Below are 19,870 nucleotides of genomic sequence, written 5' to 3' on the forward strand. Positions count from 1 at the left end.
ATTAATCCTTTGTCAGTTGCTTCATTTGCAAATATTTTCTCCCATTCTGAGGGTTGTCTTTTCGTCTTGTTTATGGTATCCTTTGCTGTGCAAAAGCTTTTAAGTTTCATTAGGTCCCATTTGTTTATTATTATTTTTTATTTCCATTTCTCTAGGAGGTGGGTCAAAAAGGATCTTGCTGTGATTTATGTCATAGAGTGTTCTGCCTATGTTTTCCTCTAAAGAGTTTTCTAGTGTCTGGCCTTACATTTAGGTCTTTAATCCATTTTGGGTTTATTTTTTTGTATGGTGTTAGGGAGTGTCCTAATTTCATTCTTTTACATGTGGCTGTCCAGTTTTCCCAGCACCACTTATTGAAGAGGCTGTTTTTTCTCCATTGTATATTCTTGCCTCCTTTATCAAAAATAAGGTGACCATATGTGCATGGGGTTATCTCTGGGCTTTCTAGTCTGTTCCACTGATCTACATTTCTGTTTTTGTGCCAGTACCATACTGTCTTGATTACTGCAGCTCTGTAGTATAGTCTTAAGTCAGGGAGCCTGATTCCTCCAGCTCCATTTTTCTTTCTCAAGATTGCTTTGGCTATTCGGGGGTCTTCTGTGTTTCCATACAAATTGTGAAATTTTTTTGTTCTAGTTCTGTGAAAAATTTGCATGTAATCATATTCCATATAATCCAGCAAAGAATCCCCAAAGCACTTCTTACAACACATAAGAAAGTAAAAATGTTTCTAGTTTGATTAAAATATTTGGGAATAATCTATTTATAATAATTCTGCTCTGTATCTTCGGAAAAGTGAAAGTTTTGTTTGAAGAGTAGCCATTTGACCTTCATTTCAAAGGTTAAATTTTAAAATCTGTATAGGTAATGTTCGTATTGCTTTTTTTTCCAATGTGAAATTTTACTTTTACTTAATAAAATCATGGCAGTGTTTGAGGGATGTTAAAGGTGATGTGAGCGCCAGTCCGCCTGACATCAGCCCGGTGGCCTAGAGCTCATTTCCTAACCTCTCAACATGGAGGTTGGGCTCCATCTCTGAGGCCTCATAAAGAACATGCTGTTTCTGTGAAATTTATTAAGTGGTTGAATATTATACTTGGCTGACTGAATTACTTTCAAAGGGAATGGAAGCTTTTTTCAAGGTGAATAAAGAAACTTGTACGAATACTCTTGTTAAAAATTAAATATGAGATGCTGATGGTGAACTGCGTAGAATGAGAACTAAGCAAGGACACTGGGAGCTAACCCCACAGACTGAGTGTGATTGTTTTCAATGACTTAACTGCCAAGGGCATTGTATTAGTTTGCTAGGGCTGCTGTAACAAAGTACCAAAAGATGGATGGTGGAAAACAACAGAAATGTATTGTCTAACAGTTCTGGAGTCTGAAAGTCTGAAATCAAGGTCTTGGCAGGGCCATGGTCCCTCTCACATCTGTAGGAAAGAATCCTTCCTGCCTCTTCTAGCTTCTAGTGTTGGCACGGTTTGCTCCTTCTGAGAGCCTCTGAGGGACAATCTGTTCTATGCCCTTCTCACAGCTTCTGGTGACAGCTGGAAATCCTTGCCATTCCTTGGCTTGTAGACGCATCACTTCAATCTCTGCCCTGCCTTCATATGGCATTATTCTCCCCATGTGTCCTCACACTGTCTTCTCTCTGTGCACATCTGTGTCCAAATTTTCGTCTTCTTACAAGGACACCAGTCATATTGCATCAGAGGCCCCCCACTCCAGTAAGACGTCCTCTTAACTACTTACACCTGCAACAATCTATCTCCAACGAAGGTCATACTCTGAAGTACTAGGCGTTAGGTCTTCAACATATCTTTTTGGATTGAATATACAATTCAATTCATAACAGGCCTCATTACCTGAGCCTGTAAAATCAGGATTTTGGACTAGATTTAGTGGATCTGAACTGTTTTTTGGGTGACATATTCCTTTGAGACGATGATGAAGGCTAGACACCCTTGACTCAGGGCACCGCACACCTACTGGATATTATGCACAGCATCAAGATGAAGCCCTCCATTGAGCCCCTAGGAAGCAGAGGCCCCAAGTAAGGAGTGCCGTCACTGAAGGAAGGCTCTTTAGTTTCCACAAGAGCAACATTCCTTGAGCTATAAATACATCACCTATAGCTCCAAGAGAGCACACGTCATGCCCAGAGCCTTGTACAGTGGTGTTCAGTTAAAACTTTCTGAGCTTGAAGACGACTGGGTGCAATGGAACATCAGCATTCTGGATGCCCCAGGCAGGGCATCATGAGTCAGAATCCATGGAGATGGAATAAAACCTCAACATCAATGATCCATTTGGAACGCACAGGGTGGCAAATTACCCACCTTCCTCTTGTTCTTGACCCTGGCCTAAGATGCGGACTCATCTGATCAGTACTGCTCTCCCATGTGTTCTGCCCGATCCTGTTCTGTGTCTTCTTCCTGCTACTCTGCCCCCTCCCAATCCTCTCTGAGGAACAACGCCTTCCCCTTTGAGCCTTGCCCTCCCGACCACTGCTGCCCCTGCGACCTCCAGGGGTGATGGTGGAGGGCACCTCGCTCCCTGATTCTGTCTGTGAGCCATTGCTTCCTCTCACTCCATAAAGATGCCTCTTCCTCTGAAGGTCATGCCATGTATCTATACTTCCATCCTTCCCCTTGGTTAGTGTCGTGGAGGCACCAGAATGGCCGGCAAAGAGCAGGCACTCAATAAATACTGGTTGAATGGTCGATGCTTTGAATAAATGATTGACTGAATAAAAGTTGTTTCCTTGGTCACTCTTCTGCATTTATGGGATGCTTCCACTGCTGGCCTCACTGTGCTTCTTCTATACCTTCTCCTATCATGATTCTCAATGAAGTGTCCCTGGAGGACCAAACAAAAAGCCCAGCTCCTTCCCAATCCCTTGATCTCCTCAGTGACTTCCTTCCCCTCTTTACTGACTTTGACAACCCTGGTCACACCGAGAACTGCTCCACGTCCTCTCGTTTGACCATAACCTCTGATGCTTTCCGCTCTCGCATGCTCCCTGTAAATCCCTTGATACTTTGATTTTGCAGCAGTCTCTTCCTGGCCACGCTTCTCTCCCTACACATCCTGAACCTCTCTCTTAAGATGTACTCAATGCCCCCCACCTCCTGCCTCCTTTCAGCTGGACGTGGGCCTCATTTGAAGCCTGAATCACTATCTGCCTCTTTGGGTCTTGCCCGGTGAGCACCACCGGGTGCCACTGCCCACGTGTCTCTGCAGGCTCTTCAACAGCTCGCGGGCTCATGCTAGGTCTTGCGCAGCCACCTCCCCAGCACTTCCCAGTCCCTCCCCTCAAGCCCTGCCCTGCCCCATTCACAGCAGACAGCCTGGCCTCGTCCTTTATCAGGTACCTTCTCCTAGAAACCGGTCTACTTCTGAAATCTGCCTGGTGCCTCCTTCCATAGGACTCCCGACCTCATGCCACTGCCTAGTCTAGGCCCTTGTTTCTTCAATTATTTCACTCAAAAAATATGCGCCAGGAGGATTACTATGCACTGGGCCCTGTTCTAGATGCTGGGATACAGTAGGCAAACCAAGACAGACAAAATCCTGTCTCTCACTGGCAGGTAGAAGAGTGGGTGTGAAGAACAAATCATAAACGGTAAAAACTTCAAATGAACAGGATAATTCAACTTTTCATAAATCCTACTCACAGAACAGGAGGGAAAAACTAGCGCTGACCCTTGAAGGAAGAGCTCAGACTCTGGTCTGAGAACGAAATTCTCCGCAGCTCTCCCACCTCCAGGGGCCCTGTTTCCCTCTACAAGCAGCCATCAAACCTTCCTGGCCCCACACCGACCTCTAGTTACATCTTTCTTCTTCCCTTCCCTGTTGACTTTCTTTAAAGATTACTCTGCACATGCTCTCTCTGCATTCTTTCTTTTTTATTTAGTTGACTTTTAGTCGAAAATGTAACGGGTACATAATATAACAACAAAAACTGTAGAAAAGGCTATTGTAGTTCTGAGCTGTCCTGTTACCCTTCAACCTACCATAATCCAGCTTCTGCTCCCCCAGTCCACTGAGTCCACTTCGGTAGGGTCTCCAACGACTGTCCCTCCACAGGTGGACCTTTCTAGCCTTACCTTACTGTACGTCAGCACTCCCGACCCCTGTTGCTTCCCTCGCTCATATAACAGCTTTGTGAGGTTACAACACAAGCTCTTCCTTCTCTGGTGCCTCTTAAATACTGATATTAAATACCTTTGCCAACTTCTCTTTCTGTAAGCACCCACCTTAGCTAGACTGACCATATAATTCTTATGACCTCTATGGGATGCCTCTGAGAGTGAAAGAAGGCAGTATGAATAACTATTACTCTCGATTAGCAAGTGTAAACTGAGACTGTTCCACATAAACTGGGATATATGGTCCCTCTATTCTTGGGAGATCACATCCACTGTTGCGGCTTTAACGAACATGAACCTATTCACCATTTACAAAAATAAATCTGTAGCCTTGACACTGACAGTGAGCTTTATTTTCCAATCTTCAGGTACTGATTTCTTACAGACATCTCAAATTCAGCATGGCCCAAACTCAATCATACCCATTCCCCAAACCTGCTAATCCTTCTCTTTCCTCTCCAAGTTGTACAGATAACTCAGCTCTCCAAGCCGGGGCTCATGAGGGAGAACTTCCTGTTCTCTCTCACCCATTCGATTTAATCCCCAAGACATGCTGACTTCAGTTCTGAAGATTTCTTCAATCCACTGTTTTTCCCTTGGACTATGGTCATAACTTTTTATCTGATGTCCTTGCTCCAGTCTTGTCTGCTTCAAGTCTATTTCCACACGGCTGACAGAGTGACCTAACACTGCCCACACTGCTGCTTTGAACCTTTCAGCAGTTTCCTGTCACCTCCAGGATAAGGACTCTCATCACGATCTCATTCTCTTGACTCCTTCAGCCTCATAACCTGCTAGTCACTCTCCCTTTGCACTCTCAGGATACCAGACAGTGGTAGACACACACACACACAACCCCCATTAAGCTCTTACTCCCTAGCTTCTTTGCTCATGCTGTTCCTTCTGCCTGGAACGCAGATCCCTTATTTCGCTCGCCAACATCTACAGCATTTTCTCTAGTCACACAGCCTGCCCAGAGGTGAGCTCGGTGCCCCTCCTGTAAACTTTCATGCTGCCCATCCATACCTCAGCCACAGTTCCAGACACGTCAGTTTGAAATTAATGATGTCAGTCTTTCCTACTAGTTGGTAAACTTCCTGAGGACAGGGGCAGTGCCCCTTAAATACTTAATAAATAGTCATCCTATTTTTAGGAAATCTCATCCACTGTTATGGATTTAAATAAGCAAATTTAAATAACTTGGACTTCATATTGAAATAAACAACTTCATTACTCCTGCATTTTTTCACTTTTGCCTATGTGTTTTATAAGGTCATCAGAGCAGGGATTAAGAATGTACAAAGGCTTCAGCTGCCAAAAACTGCAAGTTTTATTAAATTAATTTTTAAAAGTAGATCTTAGCACAGGGAACAGGGTGATTAAATTTAAAATATACTAGTGATGCACCAAAGTAAGAAAAGAGTAAATATTCAAATGTTTAAGACTACAGAAAATCAGAATACATTTCGATAGTGGTTTGACTTGGAAAATTTTGTGAAAATATTATCCAAAAGCATTTTTTAAAATAAAAGCAGCTTCTCATTCCTTTTGTTTTTTATTACTTACATTTTATAAAAATCATACCATTTTTAAATGGGAGATTAGCATTAAATATTCTAAAATCTATCAACAGTATCCCTCAAATCTACCCAAACATTCATCTCTACTTTCCAGATGTTTCCTCTTATGCTTTCCATGTTCTTCTCGGTTTAGCTGTGACTCAGAAAGAAGGAACTTTTCACTTTGTATGTCAATACCCAAACTATCTGACCTTCAAGGAACAGAAGAAAACCACAAGTTTTGGATAAAATGTGGTGCTCCTGTCACTTACTCATTCAAGTAATTTGGGGGGAATTTAAAAAGTATAATCTAAAATTTAAAGATTATTATTAGTGTTACCAGAGGCATAACAACAGCATCTGGCACAACTGGCATTTAATGAACAAAGAAAGAGAACCACACAGCAATTTAACAGTCAAGATTATGAATGACTCCAAATAGTTTATGTTCTTCTGACAAAGTCCTACTCTTACGGTAGTTTTTTATTTCCTACTTCATCATCCCTTTGTGCAATCTTTCCTAATTATATTTTGGCTTACAAATCTGGTTTTGTGAACTGTGGTTATTTTTTTGAGAAGGAAAACAATTTGAGGTATTTTGAAATTTAAAACATGCTTTGCTATTTTCTTCAAGCGGAGGATTATCGGACCATTCTAAAGGGTTAGGCACTGGCTTTCCAGCTCGGCAAGCACCCTAAGGTAGATCTGATGAGGTGGGAATACATCTGCCATTTGGCACTCCACTGAGAAATACATTTGGCCAAAATACAACTGAGAAGAAGTTAAAATATCTTTAAATGTAATATTTAATTTTTATTGGCAAGTTGTAGATACTATAAAAACAGCTCCAAGCTCCTGATAAATATTTCTGAATACTCCCTACCTGTCAGAAGGTGGAGCTCTAAACATATCTGAAATACTGGCTTTTTATATGTATGTTTCACAAATGTGTGTAATGACGAGATTAAAGCAGGAGTAAAGTCTTTAGAAAAAGGGTCCTGAAGAATATTCCAATTCTCTCAAGATAAAATCACCCACATCTCCCAATATGTACATGGTTAACTAACAGAAAGCATATTTAGTATGTTCCTTTGAAACTCCAATATACTGCCTACTATAAAAATGTAGGTATGGTAATTCAAAATAAAAGATAAAGTATATTTAAGAAACAGTTTAAAAAATCAGGACCACTTAGTTGAATGTCAGCAAGGTCATTAACACTTACAAGCATCTCGGATGTAGAGTAACATGGCTATGAAGATATAATCAACCAAACTCAGGCTGAGGCCATCTGCAAACAAGGCATCCCAGACCACCAGAAGATCCTGCAAGGGGAACTCTCGTCCAAACAGCAGCCGTACCCACCGTCTGGGAAGAAACAAAACCCAAATTCAGAAAATAGTACTTTTGAGAGTAATATAAAGAGGAATTATTTTCTCCTGTGACTGTGAAAAAATTATAATTTTTAACTGATCACACTGAGCAAATATTATATATCAAAAATATAATACAGTGAAATCCAAGTTTTAAGCTTTCAAGTGAGTTTTGTAATTTTATAACTAGGCCACAATCATTAAACTTTATTTCTATATGTATAAAACACAAGTATGATATTTGAAAAGGGTAGAAATCTTTCATATGTATTAGAAATCACAAATCTCAAAAAGGCAAAGAGAAAAATGAATGTAGTTTGATAGTTGCCTCATACATAAGGTTATGAATTAAAAAATAACAATATTCCAAAATTTTATATCATTACTGACCTTTTTTTGTTAACTAGACTTTTGCAGATGGTCATATGACAAATTACTACAGCCAAACAGAAAACTGCATTCTCACATTTCACTCCTATGTAAAAATATTCATTTTAAAATTAAATGTGGAAAAAACAAAAGGTATCTGTTTTTGTCAAGCGTAGACAGTTATTTCAAATGAAACATATAATGATACTTAATTTTTAACTTCAGAATAGATATACCTTATCAGTGAGGTTATCTTTCTAGGGGTAGTTTTCAAAGCACAGTCAGTTTTATGGCCAGGAAAATGGACACTGATGCTACAGAGCAGACATAAGAAGCTAATAGGAATACTAAACAAGGTCTGTCTATAATTCTATATCATAAATAGTAACACCTCAGACTCTGAGCAAATGCTAAGCTATTTATATCTAATTCTTACAAGAAAATTAAAATAATTCACTTTGATATATTTTTATCCATTTACTTCTAATTATATATATATATGGCTATAATTTCCTTACACAAGCCTTTCTCTAGGAACTTCAGCTAGAAATCTACGTGAATTCTGGCACACAGCAAAGACTCAAAAATTCTAAATTTCTAGTACCACTAAATAGTACAGAATAGAGGAGATTCTTTAAAAATTAGTTAAGAGATATTACCTCCTTGCAAAATTCAAAACCAAATATAACCATCTGTGAGGTTAAAGTGAGGCCAAAAAAAAAAAATTCAAATACTGCTTTTTTTTCAGGGAGTATTACATTTAAGGAGGAATCAAAAAGTTGTGACAAAATAGTGTATAATCACGCATATGTATCACAGTTTATTAGGAACCATATGATCAAATATTTGAGTTCTTTTATTCATATTACCAAATTAATCAGCAGAATAATTAAACTGTATTTTCAACTTCATCTTATGTTACTCAATTTTTCAGGAAGAAATTTAATGTCTAAATGACATTTATCCTTTAAAAAATGTTACAGTATTGCTTAGATTTTTATCTACCTTTCAATTCTTACCTCACTGCTAATATATGAGAGGTGACTAACACAAAAAATATATATGTATATTTTGTCTAATATGCCTGCATTTATGTGGTTTAGAATGAAACATTATTTCTCCACACACTTCTAATTCTTTCAAATTACAAATGCTAATATTTACTGTTTTAAGAAGTACCAAAATATCCCTAAATTAAACAGGTTGCTCTTCTTAATTACAAACAATTAACTGGTCTTGCAAAGAGTGCTGGGGAACCAGAGAATGGGCAAAGCAAAAAGTACCGAGATTAAACCATCTGGGGGAGGGACCTGTTTAAAGGACCTTTAAACTGATAACTATATCTGCATTAGTAAGTAACTAAAATCACATATAACATGGTTATTCAGTTATCCAAGTGACACAACTGATGAAACATTCATCAATGAAAAAAACTGATGAGGGGCTAATGTATAACATGGTGACCACAGTTGGTAACACTGTATTGTATCATTGAAATTTGCTAAGAAAGAAAGAACTTAAGTGTTCTCACCAAAAAAAAAAAAAGATAAATATGTGAGATCATGGCTATGTTAATTAAATAGACAGAGGAATCTTTTCACAATGTGTGTACATCAAATCACAATGACGTATGCTAAATATCCTACAATTGTATGGGTCAATTATACCTCAGTAATGCTGAAAAACATAAGTAAATAAATAAATAAGAATTATCTTGGTTTGACGAATAGGCAAATTTTGGCAATTTGAAAACTGCAAATTCTGACATTTAAGTGATTCCTCCTGGTTCAAATCTGGATGCCAGTACAAAACTCAAGGATCACACCCACAAAACAATACTGTGCCCTGAATGTGGCCCCTTCCCTCCTGGAGGTTATTTTAATGCTTTCCTTATCTGAATAAGCCCATTTGGTAACTGCTGCTGCTGTTTCCCAAAAGACATTGCTTTTGCTAGGCCTTCTTATGTGTAGAGAACATTTTTTCTGTGTGTTTTCCAGGCTATCTCCTATTGAAAGCAAAATGCCTTTTGAAAAACGGTGACATCTATCACATTACAATAAACATCATTTATCAAAAAAAAAACCCCCAAACTAATGAAGGTTAATACACACCACAGATGAGAATACAATGCTATCTTTTCCCCTCTTCCTTAGCAAGTTCAAATTCCTCTCATTTTCTTATGGACAATCACATCTTTGGTTACATCACAGATAATGCATCGAAAAAAAAGGAGCCTACTTTTCAGAAATAATCAATATTCCTATTATTTCTATAACAAAATGCCCAGTTATTTCCCAAACCCCTTCTTGCAGCAGCTTTCCTGCCATTTGGGGTTGTGTTAGCTTAGCTTCAAAAATGACCCTGCAGATACATATGTGCAGCAGTTGCCACCGCAGAGCTGTCAGGAGTGGGGACTGCAGACACTTAGCAATCTACAGTGAATAAAATATGCCTTCAAAACCACACAGAATGTACACCTTCAGTACTTTTATATTTAATGTGTAATCTGTGATGTGCCGCTTTATAAATATTTTACATTGCTTTATTTTTGAAGCTTCACCTTGCCAAGTACACTGGTAAATAATTCCAGGGCAAGGACCAAAGTGTGTGTGTGTGTGAGAGAGAGAGAGATAGAGACAGAGAGAGAGAGAGAGAGAGAGAGCGCGTGAGCCAGAAAGTTCTCTGTAAAGAGCTCTGTACACTTTGCTAAGTGCTTTACGTGTTTACCAAGGTCTTGTTAAACTCACTGTAAAGCCACCTGTCACACTACTGACAAGCAAAGGTGGCTAAATTGGAAATACAGGAATTTATCTGGTTAATGGCAGCATAAAAATAATTCAGGAAGTGGAAAAAAACCCAGAAACACAGAAGGAAAAAATTAATTAATAGGTGCCTAGCAAGTTTCTTTTATATAAAACTGTTAATAAGTTGTACATGCAAGGATATTACATTAAAGCAAAATATAGATTCCTCTATTTTATCTGCAATTATAGGAAAATTAAGGCCAAATTCTCAGAATACTTAAGGAGTACACTGTATGACTAATGGAATGCTTTGGGACCAACAATGACCTTATCAATAATTTAATCATTTTTATCCCAACTGAGTTTAGTTCATACAAATATTCACCACACACAAAATTTCCTGTGCTATTTTGGACTTTCTTCATTGAGCTTAAAAACCAAGAAAAAAATCAGTTCTTTACGGAATGAGTTACCAATAGAAACTATTTCAGTATGCTTCTGTATTCCTAGAAAGGAAAACTTACTCTAGGAAATGAGGTCCTGTAAAGAAGTCACTCCTAAAATTAACGTGCTTTTATTGCAGTTAAAAATATTTAGCAAGAGTTTAAGTTACACTTAAGGGTAGCATTAAACCTTTCTTTTAGCTTCAGTTTAATTGCTTGATACTATTAATCTTGCTTTATGTATGTTACACCTGCAGATTGCAATGCTTGTAACCTATACCTTGTATCACTTATGATAATACAATAATTCATTTTTTACCAGACTTACTGAGTAATTAAAATCTACACAAACCAAAAAGACCTTCTGAAGTATTAAATTTAATAATAAACCACACAAAGACAGGACGCTATTTCTCAGTTTTAAATTTCTGTGTAATTAAGCTGCTATCCCCTGGGGATCAGTGATTCCTGATGGTGTTATTGCCTGGTGAATGACCCATGGAAACACCAAGAGAAATACATTTTTTACTGATCAGTTTATGAAAATGACCAATTTGACTGAGGTTTAAATAAACAATTTGACTGAGGCTTAAATAAACATAGCCTTAATCCAACATGGCTGCAGTGGGTTATACACGCAGAAAGCAATTTATACACTAGATCTTCGTTTCTTTTTTCTTCTGAGATATGGGTACAGCCACCTTGGAAGAACAAGTAAAATGGAAAAGGTATATTCAATTTAATTTAACAAACACTATAGGGGCATCTTGAGTAACCTGTGATCACTGGGTAAGCATATTGGAACACAAAAGAGCAATGTTAGAGTTTTGCTTAATGATATTAATTTTGTCTTTTGCTTTCTGTTCACTTGTACTTTTCAAAACTAACAGTAAATTTTTAAATAATCCATGCCTGGTAGAGAAGAAACACAGAATCCAAATTCTGTGTTTGTGTCAGAGAAAAACAAAAGCAAATCAAAAGTTCCCATCTTTGTGCCTGCCGCCTCCCTTGACTGAATTGAGGCTCTTCTTACACTGGGTTCCTTTGTACTCAGTTCTTTTTGAATTCATTTACCCTGAGTTTTCCTTTATGTCAACTCTGTGAAAACAGTCTTAAAATTAGAACCAAATATTGTAGTTATTATAATTAGGGTCACAAGGCATTCTCATCTTTAATTCTAACTTCTTTGGAGAGCAAAGCCACAAAAGATGGAAGCCAAAATAAATCATCCCCCCCCCCGCCCAATTTCACATTTATTCTTCTTCTGACAGCTCTGCAGAATACATTATTGGAAGATGCTTAGCCTGTTGGCTATTTCTTCAATCTATTTCAATTTGGTCTTAAAAATATTTGGGATCTGCCTGTGTTACAGAAAGATCTGAATACTTCAAGCCCATCAAACTCTGCTGCAAAAACAGAAGGAAATGCAACTTCAAATTAGTTATTTATCTTTAAGGAACTCAAATTTGCTTTCTAAGTGCTCCTTATAATACACAGGTTGAAGCCAGCTTGAATTTGGCTTTCTGGGAACACGTGTTAACCCTAACTTAACCCCCACAGGATAAGTACACGAACTGTTAAAAGCGTATTTTTGACTTTGGGGAAAATTCTCTGTTCTTCAGTGGGCAGTACATAGCCCTTTATTAAGGAAGGTTTCTTATTCCAAAAATAAGTTCCTAATAATTATTACCCATTCATACTGTAATTTATTCTCTTTGGCAAGGGTCTGAAGCTGTTTTGTCAGAACAACTATAATACACCCTTTGCAAAAATAGCCTGAATGGAAAGCAGAGCCTTGTGTATCTATGTTTTTTTCAGAGGTTCAAGATGCGCTGAGAGTGTGGGACACAGAGGATGACCATCACATGTCTTGAGGCTGTATAATCCTTGAACGTTCTCTCTCTCTCCCTCTCTCTCTCTCTCTCTCTCTCTCTCTCTCTCTCTCTCACACACACACACACACACACATACACACACACTTCTTTCAGAGGTAGACCTGCCATTTGGATTACAAGTATGGTATATCGAGGAGTAATTTTAGGATGTATGATTTACCAGCAAGTTCAAATAAAGCTATTGAAAGGTCGTCATACTCCAATATCGATTTAGTGGTATGAGTAGGATGTGGTCTCACTGAGAATCCTATTATACACTCCAACCAGGGTGCAGCTGGAATCATAGCCCTGACTCAAGAGAACATGTAGGTAAAAGCTGCTAAGAAGTAATCTCTCTACCCGATCACTTACTTGGGCTCCACTACAAGTGAGCTACTGGGCATCTCCTTGAAAAAATTACTTGGAAGCCACTCTGACCTATGAATAACAGCATGAAGAATTCATGGACGGTTGGTGGTCACGTTGGGACAATTAATTTTACGCTCTGTGAATACTAGTGTTTATTTATACTACAAACAAGTCTTACTTCTAGGAAGTCTATAAATAGGCTTTGTTCTGTCATTTTATCTTCAGGAAAGGGAGCTATGAGCAAGTCGGTTTTCTGAAAGAGCACACACAGGCTTCCTAAAAATAATTGCTCCTATCCTTCCTAATCTGAAACTCATTAAAAAACAAAACAAACCTTGTGCGACTTTATTTTTTTTTTTTTTTGAAATTGTCATAGGCTATTTCACATACCAATGAAATCTTAGCCTCACTGAATAACACTTTTCAATTTCCTCTGCATAAATCTCCTAATACACTCATATATATTGTTGGAGGAACTAACATAAGGTATAACACTAAACTAAGAAATACCAGGATCCATGTGATTCAGGGTGGACGTAAGACCACATGTCTGCAGACCTGTCACACGTCATGAAGAGAGTCAGACCGAGCCCCTTCCTAAGAGGCAGCAGCGGTGCCTGGTTTCCTATGACTTCTTGCCGCTTACCTGTAGCTGTAAGCAACTTCTGGGGGTGGTTTTCTCGGGCCCTCTCTTCCTTCTCCCCCTCCCTGCCGTCGCACAAGGCGCCCCGACCCTGCCTAGCTGTTCGGAGGCTAGGACAAGTGCATCACTCAGGCCTGATGTTTGCAGGTTCCATATCTATTCTGTTCCCCAATCACACTGTCCAGAGATAAAGGCACTGATAAACAGATCCCAGCTAAAGGGTTAATTACTGATAGGTTGGTTTGGTTTCTCTTCCTTCTCCAGCAGATCACAAGCTCCTTGGGGTTATTTGGTGTTGGACAGAGTAGGGGAGTTAACAAATGTTTACTAAATTAATATGAATCCTCCTTCCCAGGTCAGCTCTTGTTAAACAGCCATCTTCTTGATCTTGAGCCTGCATCCTTGATCTCTCATACGTTTCCTCTCCCCTGGGCTGCTCTCATCTCTGTAGCGATCCCTGGACACACATACCGAATAGTAAGTGATCACATCTATGAAGGAATCGATCAAGGCCTCCTAAGCCCTCTCTCTCGGACCTTCTCCCTTCACCTCCTGTACTCTGGCTCCCTGCTTGCCTACACCTCAGATGCTCTGCAGCTGGGGCCTGTAGTCTACTAGGACCCCGCCCTCAAAATGTGATCCTAGGACCGGCCCAACATTGGGGAGCTTGTTAGAAATGCAGACTCCCAGGTCCCCAATATAGTCCTACGGGATCAGACTCTTCATTTTAACCAGACCTACAGGTGATCTCTGTGTATATTGAAGTTTTGGAAGCCATGGACTAGGTGACAGTTCCCTGTTTCCTACTCATTTTGGTGCCAGCTGTCAGGGCTCCTAAAATCCACCATGCGTCCGTGTATAATGTTATTCTAGGAGGAGAGAAAAAGCTTAAACTGTTGGATGACTCTTCTTACTAGAGTAATGGTCTCAAACTTTAGTATGCATCAGACTTGCCTGGAGGGCTTACTAAAACGCAGATTGCTAGGACCCATCCTCAGAGTCTCAGATTCCGATTCTGAGGTGTAGATGGGGCCCCATGGTTTGCATTCTGAACTGGTTCCCTGGAGCTGCTGATGCTGATCCACAGATCACAGTATGAGAAGCACCACATGAGGTTCTGGTTTCTGTTCACATCCCCTCTTAGTCCTGGGTGGGGGTCTTCCAATCAGCTTACTGATTGGTTTCGTGGACCAATGGCCATGAAACGTCTAATGGCTGGGACACCAAGCACACACAGCCAAACCTCTCTTAACATTCTATCTCTAGTAATATCTATACTTCATGCCCCCAGGAAAACATCACTATAAAAACATGATCCAATAAAAAGAAGAGACACAGACATTCAGGAAAGGGAGAAGGCCTCCCAAAGGTTAGGAGAAACTGGGCCACTCTGATTTTGTTTAACTCCCAGTATATTACAAGATGAAGAAATGCCAGAACAAGGCCATAAAAACTGTGACATTTTAAAAGTTAACATTTATAGGTCAATGTTTTTTAAACATAAATTTACTATGATGGTTACATACAATTGCAGTTGAAGGCAGAGCGAACACTCTTAAGTTTGAGGCCCTCTGGGTTTAGCCCTGAGTTGATGACTCTCCTGTGTTCTCTGGTGATCGGCTCTAACGAGGTGAGAGTTGGGATGGCACAGGACATGGCCAATAAGCTAGCTGCAAGGAGGGGAGTGGCCAGTGCATACAAGGGGCAGAGAATCCCAGTGCCGCCAGGACCCAAAAGGGCACTCTCCTACTCCCCATGCAGAAGCCCTACAACATTGGGAGCCTGGCTGAATGGCCAACGATTTGGTGTTTTCTCTTCTGTGTGACCCATGAACCATTCTCACCCTGAGGTTCTGCGCTATCAGTATGCTCAGACGGATCTGTCTCTAAAAGAAAACATGCATTTAAAATGTTTCACCTGGAAAGATAAAGAGCTAAACAGTAAGAGATGTCTGCCCCAATGGTATCATTACTACCAGCCCCACGATGACCTGGTAGAAGAGAGATTTCAGGATAAGGGAGTTTCCCTGGAACCTCTCAGATCTCCACGCACAGTTGAAACAAAGGAAGACCACCCAAACAAGGACAAGCGGAGGCTATTTATTCAAAGCTTGCTATAGCAAGGGAATCAGCTACCATCACTTGTGTTTGGCAAAGGATCAAAAGCAGTCAGGGGAGTGGGAAAGCTTTATAGTGAATCAAAGAGAAGGCTTCAGGTCTGCCTGATTGGAGGCTATAACGATGGCGCTGGGCTGACCAGAAGAGGAGCCTCATTTGTGATTGATTTGGGGAGCATATTAGCTTTCTCTGGTTGGTCCTGAGTTGGAAGCAGGCAAAAATAGGGGAGTTAACAGTCACTGACCAAGTCCTGACTGTTCCAGGCTGATTTTGCTGCAGAGGCTGTGGCTTGGCTTCTTGCACAGGTCTGCGCTCTCTTGTCCTAGATTGCCTGGACAGTGTTCACTTTCTCATTCAGTCTTTCTTTACCGACTCCAGGCTGCTCGGCCTACGCCCATGCCTAGTCTAGAACCAGCTACAGTTTCAGTTTCACAACATTACTTTCTCGGGTAGTTCTGAAGCCTAAAGGGAGACAAGACTGAGAGGCAGTGGCAATGGGTGTGTTGTCTCCCTCTTTACAAAGCTTTATGGAAAGCATGAAACAGTAAAACTTAAATTCTATTCTCTATATAATTATAGAGGAGTTGTGGACCCCTTTGAGAATTCAATCAAGTTGATGAACCCTCTCCCCTAAAATATACACACATCCACACACATACTCACGTGCAAGCCATTTCAGGAGTTTAGGTGATCCATGGACCTTAAATTAAGAAGTCATGCTCTATATTATTGTTTATTTTACTTCAGAGGTTTATATTGCTATGGAAAGTTATACTCTACTGAAAGGAATACACAGTCTCTTTGTGCCTATTTCAAATTATCTCCTTGCATTTTAAAGGAATAGCATATCTTCTTTCTTCCTGGATTAAGTCTCTGCTACTGAGGAGCTAATCGTTGTGGCTCAGCTGGTTGAACAGCCTATAATTCAGCCCCATATTGGAAAAGTGTCCATGATTGGCAATACTCACTTCACTAAGCTGGAGATGGAACAGCTGGGGAGAGGGCAGTGGACATCCTTCACTGACTTCCTCTCCTGGCTCAGGCTAGCCCTGATCTGACCATAAGTAAGGCTGCTATGAAAAACACCCAGGATCTTCATTTAACACGTATTTCCTGAAATTCAGCTGTGTAGCAGGCACTGTGCTAGGCCCTAGACGGGATGAGATGCTGACAACTTTCAATCATTAACATGGAAATTATCCAAAGTAAAATTCGAATTCAGTCAAAGCCCTACCAATCTGGGTTCCCACAGTCACTTTGTATTTTTCTGTGCCCCCTCCCCAATAAGTGCCCCAATCAACCAGGGTATGTTCAGGGAATGCAAACTAATGGCAACCTTAGCACAATACAGTTAGGAAGGTAAAAACAATTTAAAACACCACTAAATACATTTCAAAGTCAAGTATTAACTGTTTTTGGATTATCCACCATTTGGGATTATATGTGCCCTGGTCCCTGTCCATTAATGCAGATAAATGAAGAGCGGAATGTATCTGCATGGGACCCAGCTGACTTACAAGGGGACAGGAGTCAGTGAGGGAGAAGGGCAGTCAACACCCCCATGGTCCAACTCAAACCGTCACAGTTACCTTTCTCTAGTAATGGAAGCAAAATGGGAACAAAAGAGGGTTAAAGAGGGGTGGGCTACTCCACTTTATCCCTAGCTCCCTAGCTAACAGCTGAAGTTTAGTGCCCAAACAACTTTACAATCAACTCTGTGTGTGTGTGTGTGTGTGTGTGTGTGTGTGTACACTTTTAAAAATTAGGGACAAATATACACCAAGCAAAAAAAAAAAAAAGCATTTTCTTATGCGTAGATTTCATAATTTATAATGATAATGGCAAATATCATGCATTTATATGACTTTTTTGATTTCTAGAAGTACTACCAAATACGTGATCTAAAAATTAGCCTTAACTCTCTAAAAGTGGTATTTCTTCAAGTGGTCTGTGGAATATAGGCATTAAAATCACCTGTGGGAAAACTGCATGTTTCAGAGACAGGTGATGACTTTGTTGAGCCTCCAGTACAGAATGATGGGTCCAAACAGGCAGGGCAGGCACCCGCATGTCCCAACAGAGGCCCATGGCCCAGCCTGAGCACACCCCAATCAAAAGCAGACTGCAGATTTAGACAGTGATACTTTAGCTCCAAGCTCAGTGTTCCACCTTCTTTTTTATAATCCTCTGAATTCTCCTCCATAATTCCTAAAGGATATCTAATTCAGATTTATATTTTAAAAACACCTCTTCACATTCATGTCTGAGTCACAAGACTCAGAATGCACAGTAACTACTCTTGCTATCTATCACCTGTGTGGTCACTAAGTTTTTCTGAGTAGAAGAAATGGAGCTTTCTGAAGGACTTATTTTGATAAATCATGATCAGCTATTTCACGAGCACTCCAGTTACATACAATACAGTGGTAATTACAGCTACAGGACCCTACAAGATTTAGAGTGCTTCCTTTCAAGGAAACTCATTAAGGAAACTATAGAGAACTAAGAACTTACAAAGAAAAATTAATTACCACTTTTGGTCAGCCTATTTTAGAAAGACTTATGAGGTCTAGATTGTATATTGGGCTAAGAGAGAACAGAAACTCAGTGAAGTCTGGCTTACTGAGGGCATCACGGTACATAATACATTCATAAATTAATCTGCTCGCAAAGCAACTCACATATGAAGCACAAAAACATCCCGTAAAACACTTTAAATTTATTTTTATCAACAATACTCATTTCCTTTCCACATCAGCTAGCAGTTACTGTGGCTGAGAGCTGGTTCTGAGAAGCTACAAATCCACGATCTCAAAGGCGGAAATGCTGCTCTGGCCACAGCCTCCTGTCTTACCAGTGTTCTCACTTCCAAAATTCTTCTATTTCCTGTGAATTACAGTGAAAACTATGTGGGGTTATTATTTTGTTAATTTTGAGTAACTTTTTGCAAGGTGAAAAATAATTTTAACGTGTAACGGGACATACAGTGAGAAGTATTTCCCTTACTATTCCTTGATCCACTCCCTCCAAATCCACCTTCCTAAGTGCAGCCAATGTGCTTCCATAACACAGAGGCACTTTTAGGTATGCAAACGCCTTTTAAAAACAGACATGGGAACATACTATACCATGCATTTTTAAATTTAACAATATGATTGTTAAAATGGAGAGCATTCCAAATCAGCATTTATAGAAATACTTTATCCTTTTTTGTGGTTGCACAGTATTCCACTGAGTGGACGTATCATGATTCAACCAGTTCTTTTATTTTGAGGGCATTTAGATTTCTCCCTTTGTTATTACACATGTCTCTGTATGGGTCTTTGTGCTTGAAAGCACAGTATATCTTGGAAAGAAGGAAATGGTTTACTTCATGTTACTTCAACACTTTAGTTTGATTTTGGACTCTTTGATTACAGAGAGTAGAAGTGAATGATCTCAGGAAAAAAGGGGGCATTTGGGAACACAGTAAAACAGTGGTTTTCAAAGTGTGGTGCCTGGACCAGTAGCATCAGCATTACCTGAGAATTTCTTCACACTGCAAATTTTTGGACATTCCCCACCCATATCTACTAAAACAGAAATCCTGGCAGAATTTGAACAAGCCCTCTGGGTGATTCTGATGCAAGCTCAAGTTTGAAGCCCCTACTTTAAAAGTTATATAACAGAATACAGTTCTGGGCCCAAAAGCTACCAGGGACCAAGAAAGTTTCAGTGACCGCTTTTTTTTTATCTCTCTCAGGCTACAGGGAGGTCTCTTTTCCCAGGCAGAAATTTTACTGTAATGTTGTCAAATTTGCCAAACTTTTTTCTTTATGGTTTATGGGTATTTGAATATTGCACCTAAGAATATAAAAATAATAATTTTATTCCAGTTTTGTTTATATCACTGATCTACCCGGAATTTATTTTGGTGCAAAAATAGACATACAGTTTCATGGTTTACCAAATAGCTAGTTAGTTCTAAAAACTGTACTATTAAATAATCCATTATTTTTCTATTGATTTGAAATTCTACTTTTATCATACATAAAATTCCCATACGTACTGAGGGTCCTATATGTATTGACCCTTTACCAATTCCAAACTGTTATAAGTATGGTATCTTTACAACACATTTTAACAGGGGAGAGGGCTAATGACAAGTTTATTCCAGAACATTCCTGGCTATACCTGAATGTATAAAATTAAAAACAAATTTTTTGTAATTAAAATTTTATTTATG

At 39.5% G+C, this 19,870-nt stretch overlaps 1 protein-coding gene across 9 annotated transcripts in view; it reads right to left on the reverse strand.

Annotated features, from left to right (window-relative positions):
* The window catches only part of TBC1D5 (TBC1 domain family member 5), a 553,958-nt gene that overhangs the window by 144,462 nt on the left and 389,626 nt on the right, over positions 1-19,870 (reverse strand). For all 9 annotated transcript variants that reach the window (XM_055078836.1, XM_055078755.1, XM_055078770.1 and 6 more), the window contains one exon: positions 6,939-7,081. In XM_055078836.1, coding sequence (XP_054934811.1) covers positions 6,939-7,081 — 143 coding nt within the window. The remainder of the gene's footprint in view (positions 1-6,938; positions 7,082-19,870) is intronic.

This window comes from Physeter macrocephalus, chromosome 1, assembly GCF_002837175.3.
Source record: "Physeter macrocephalus isolate SW-GA chromosome 1, ASM283717v5, whole genome shotgun sequence".
NCBI lineage: Eukaryota > Metazoa > Chordata > Mammalia > Artiodactyla > Physeteridae > Physeter > Physeter macrocephalus.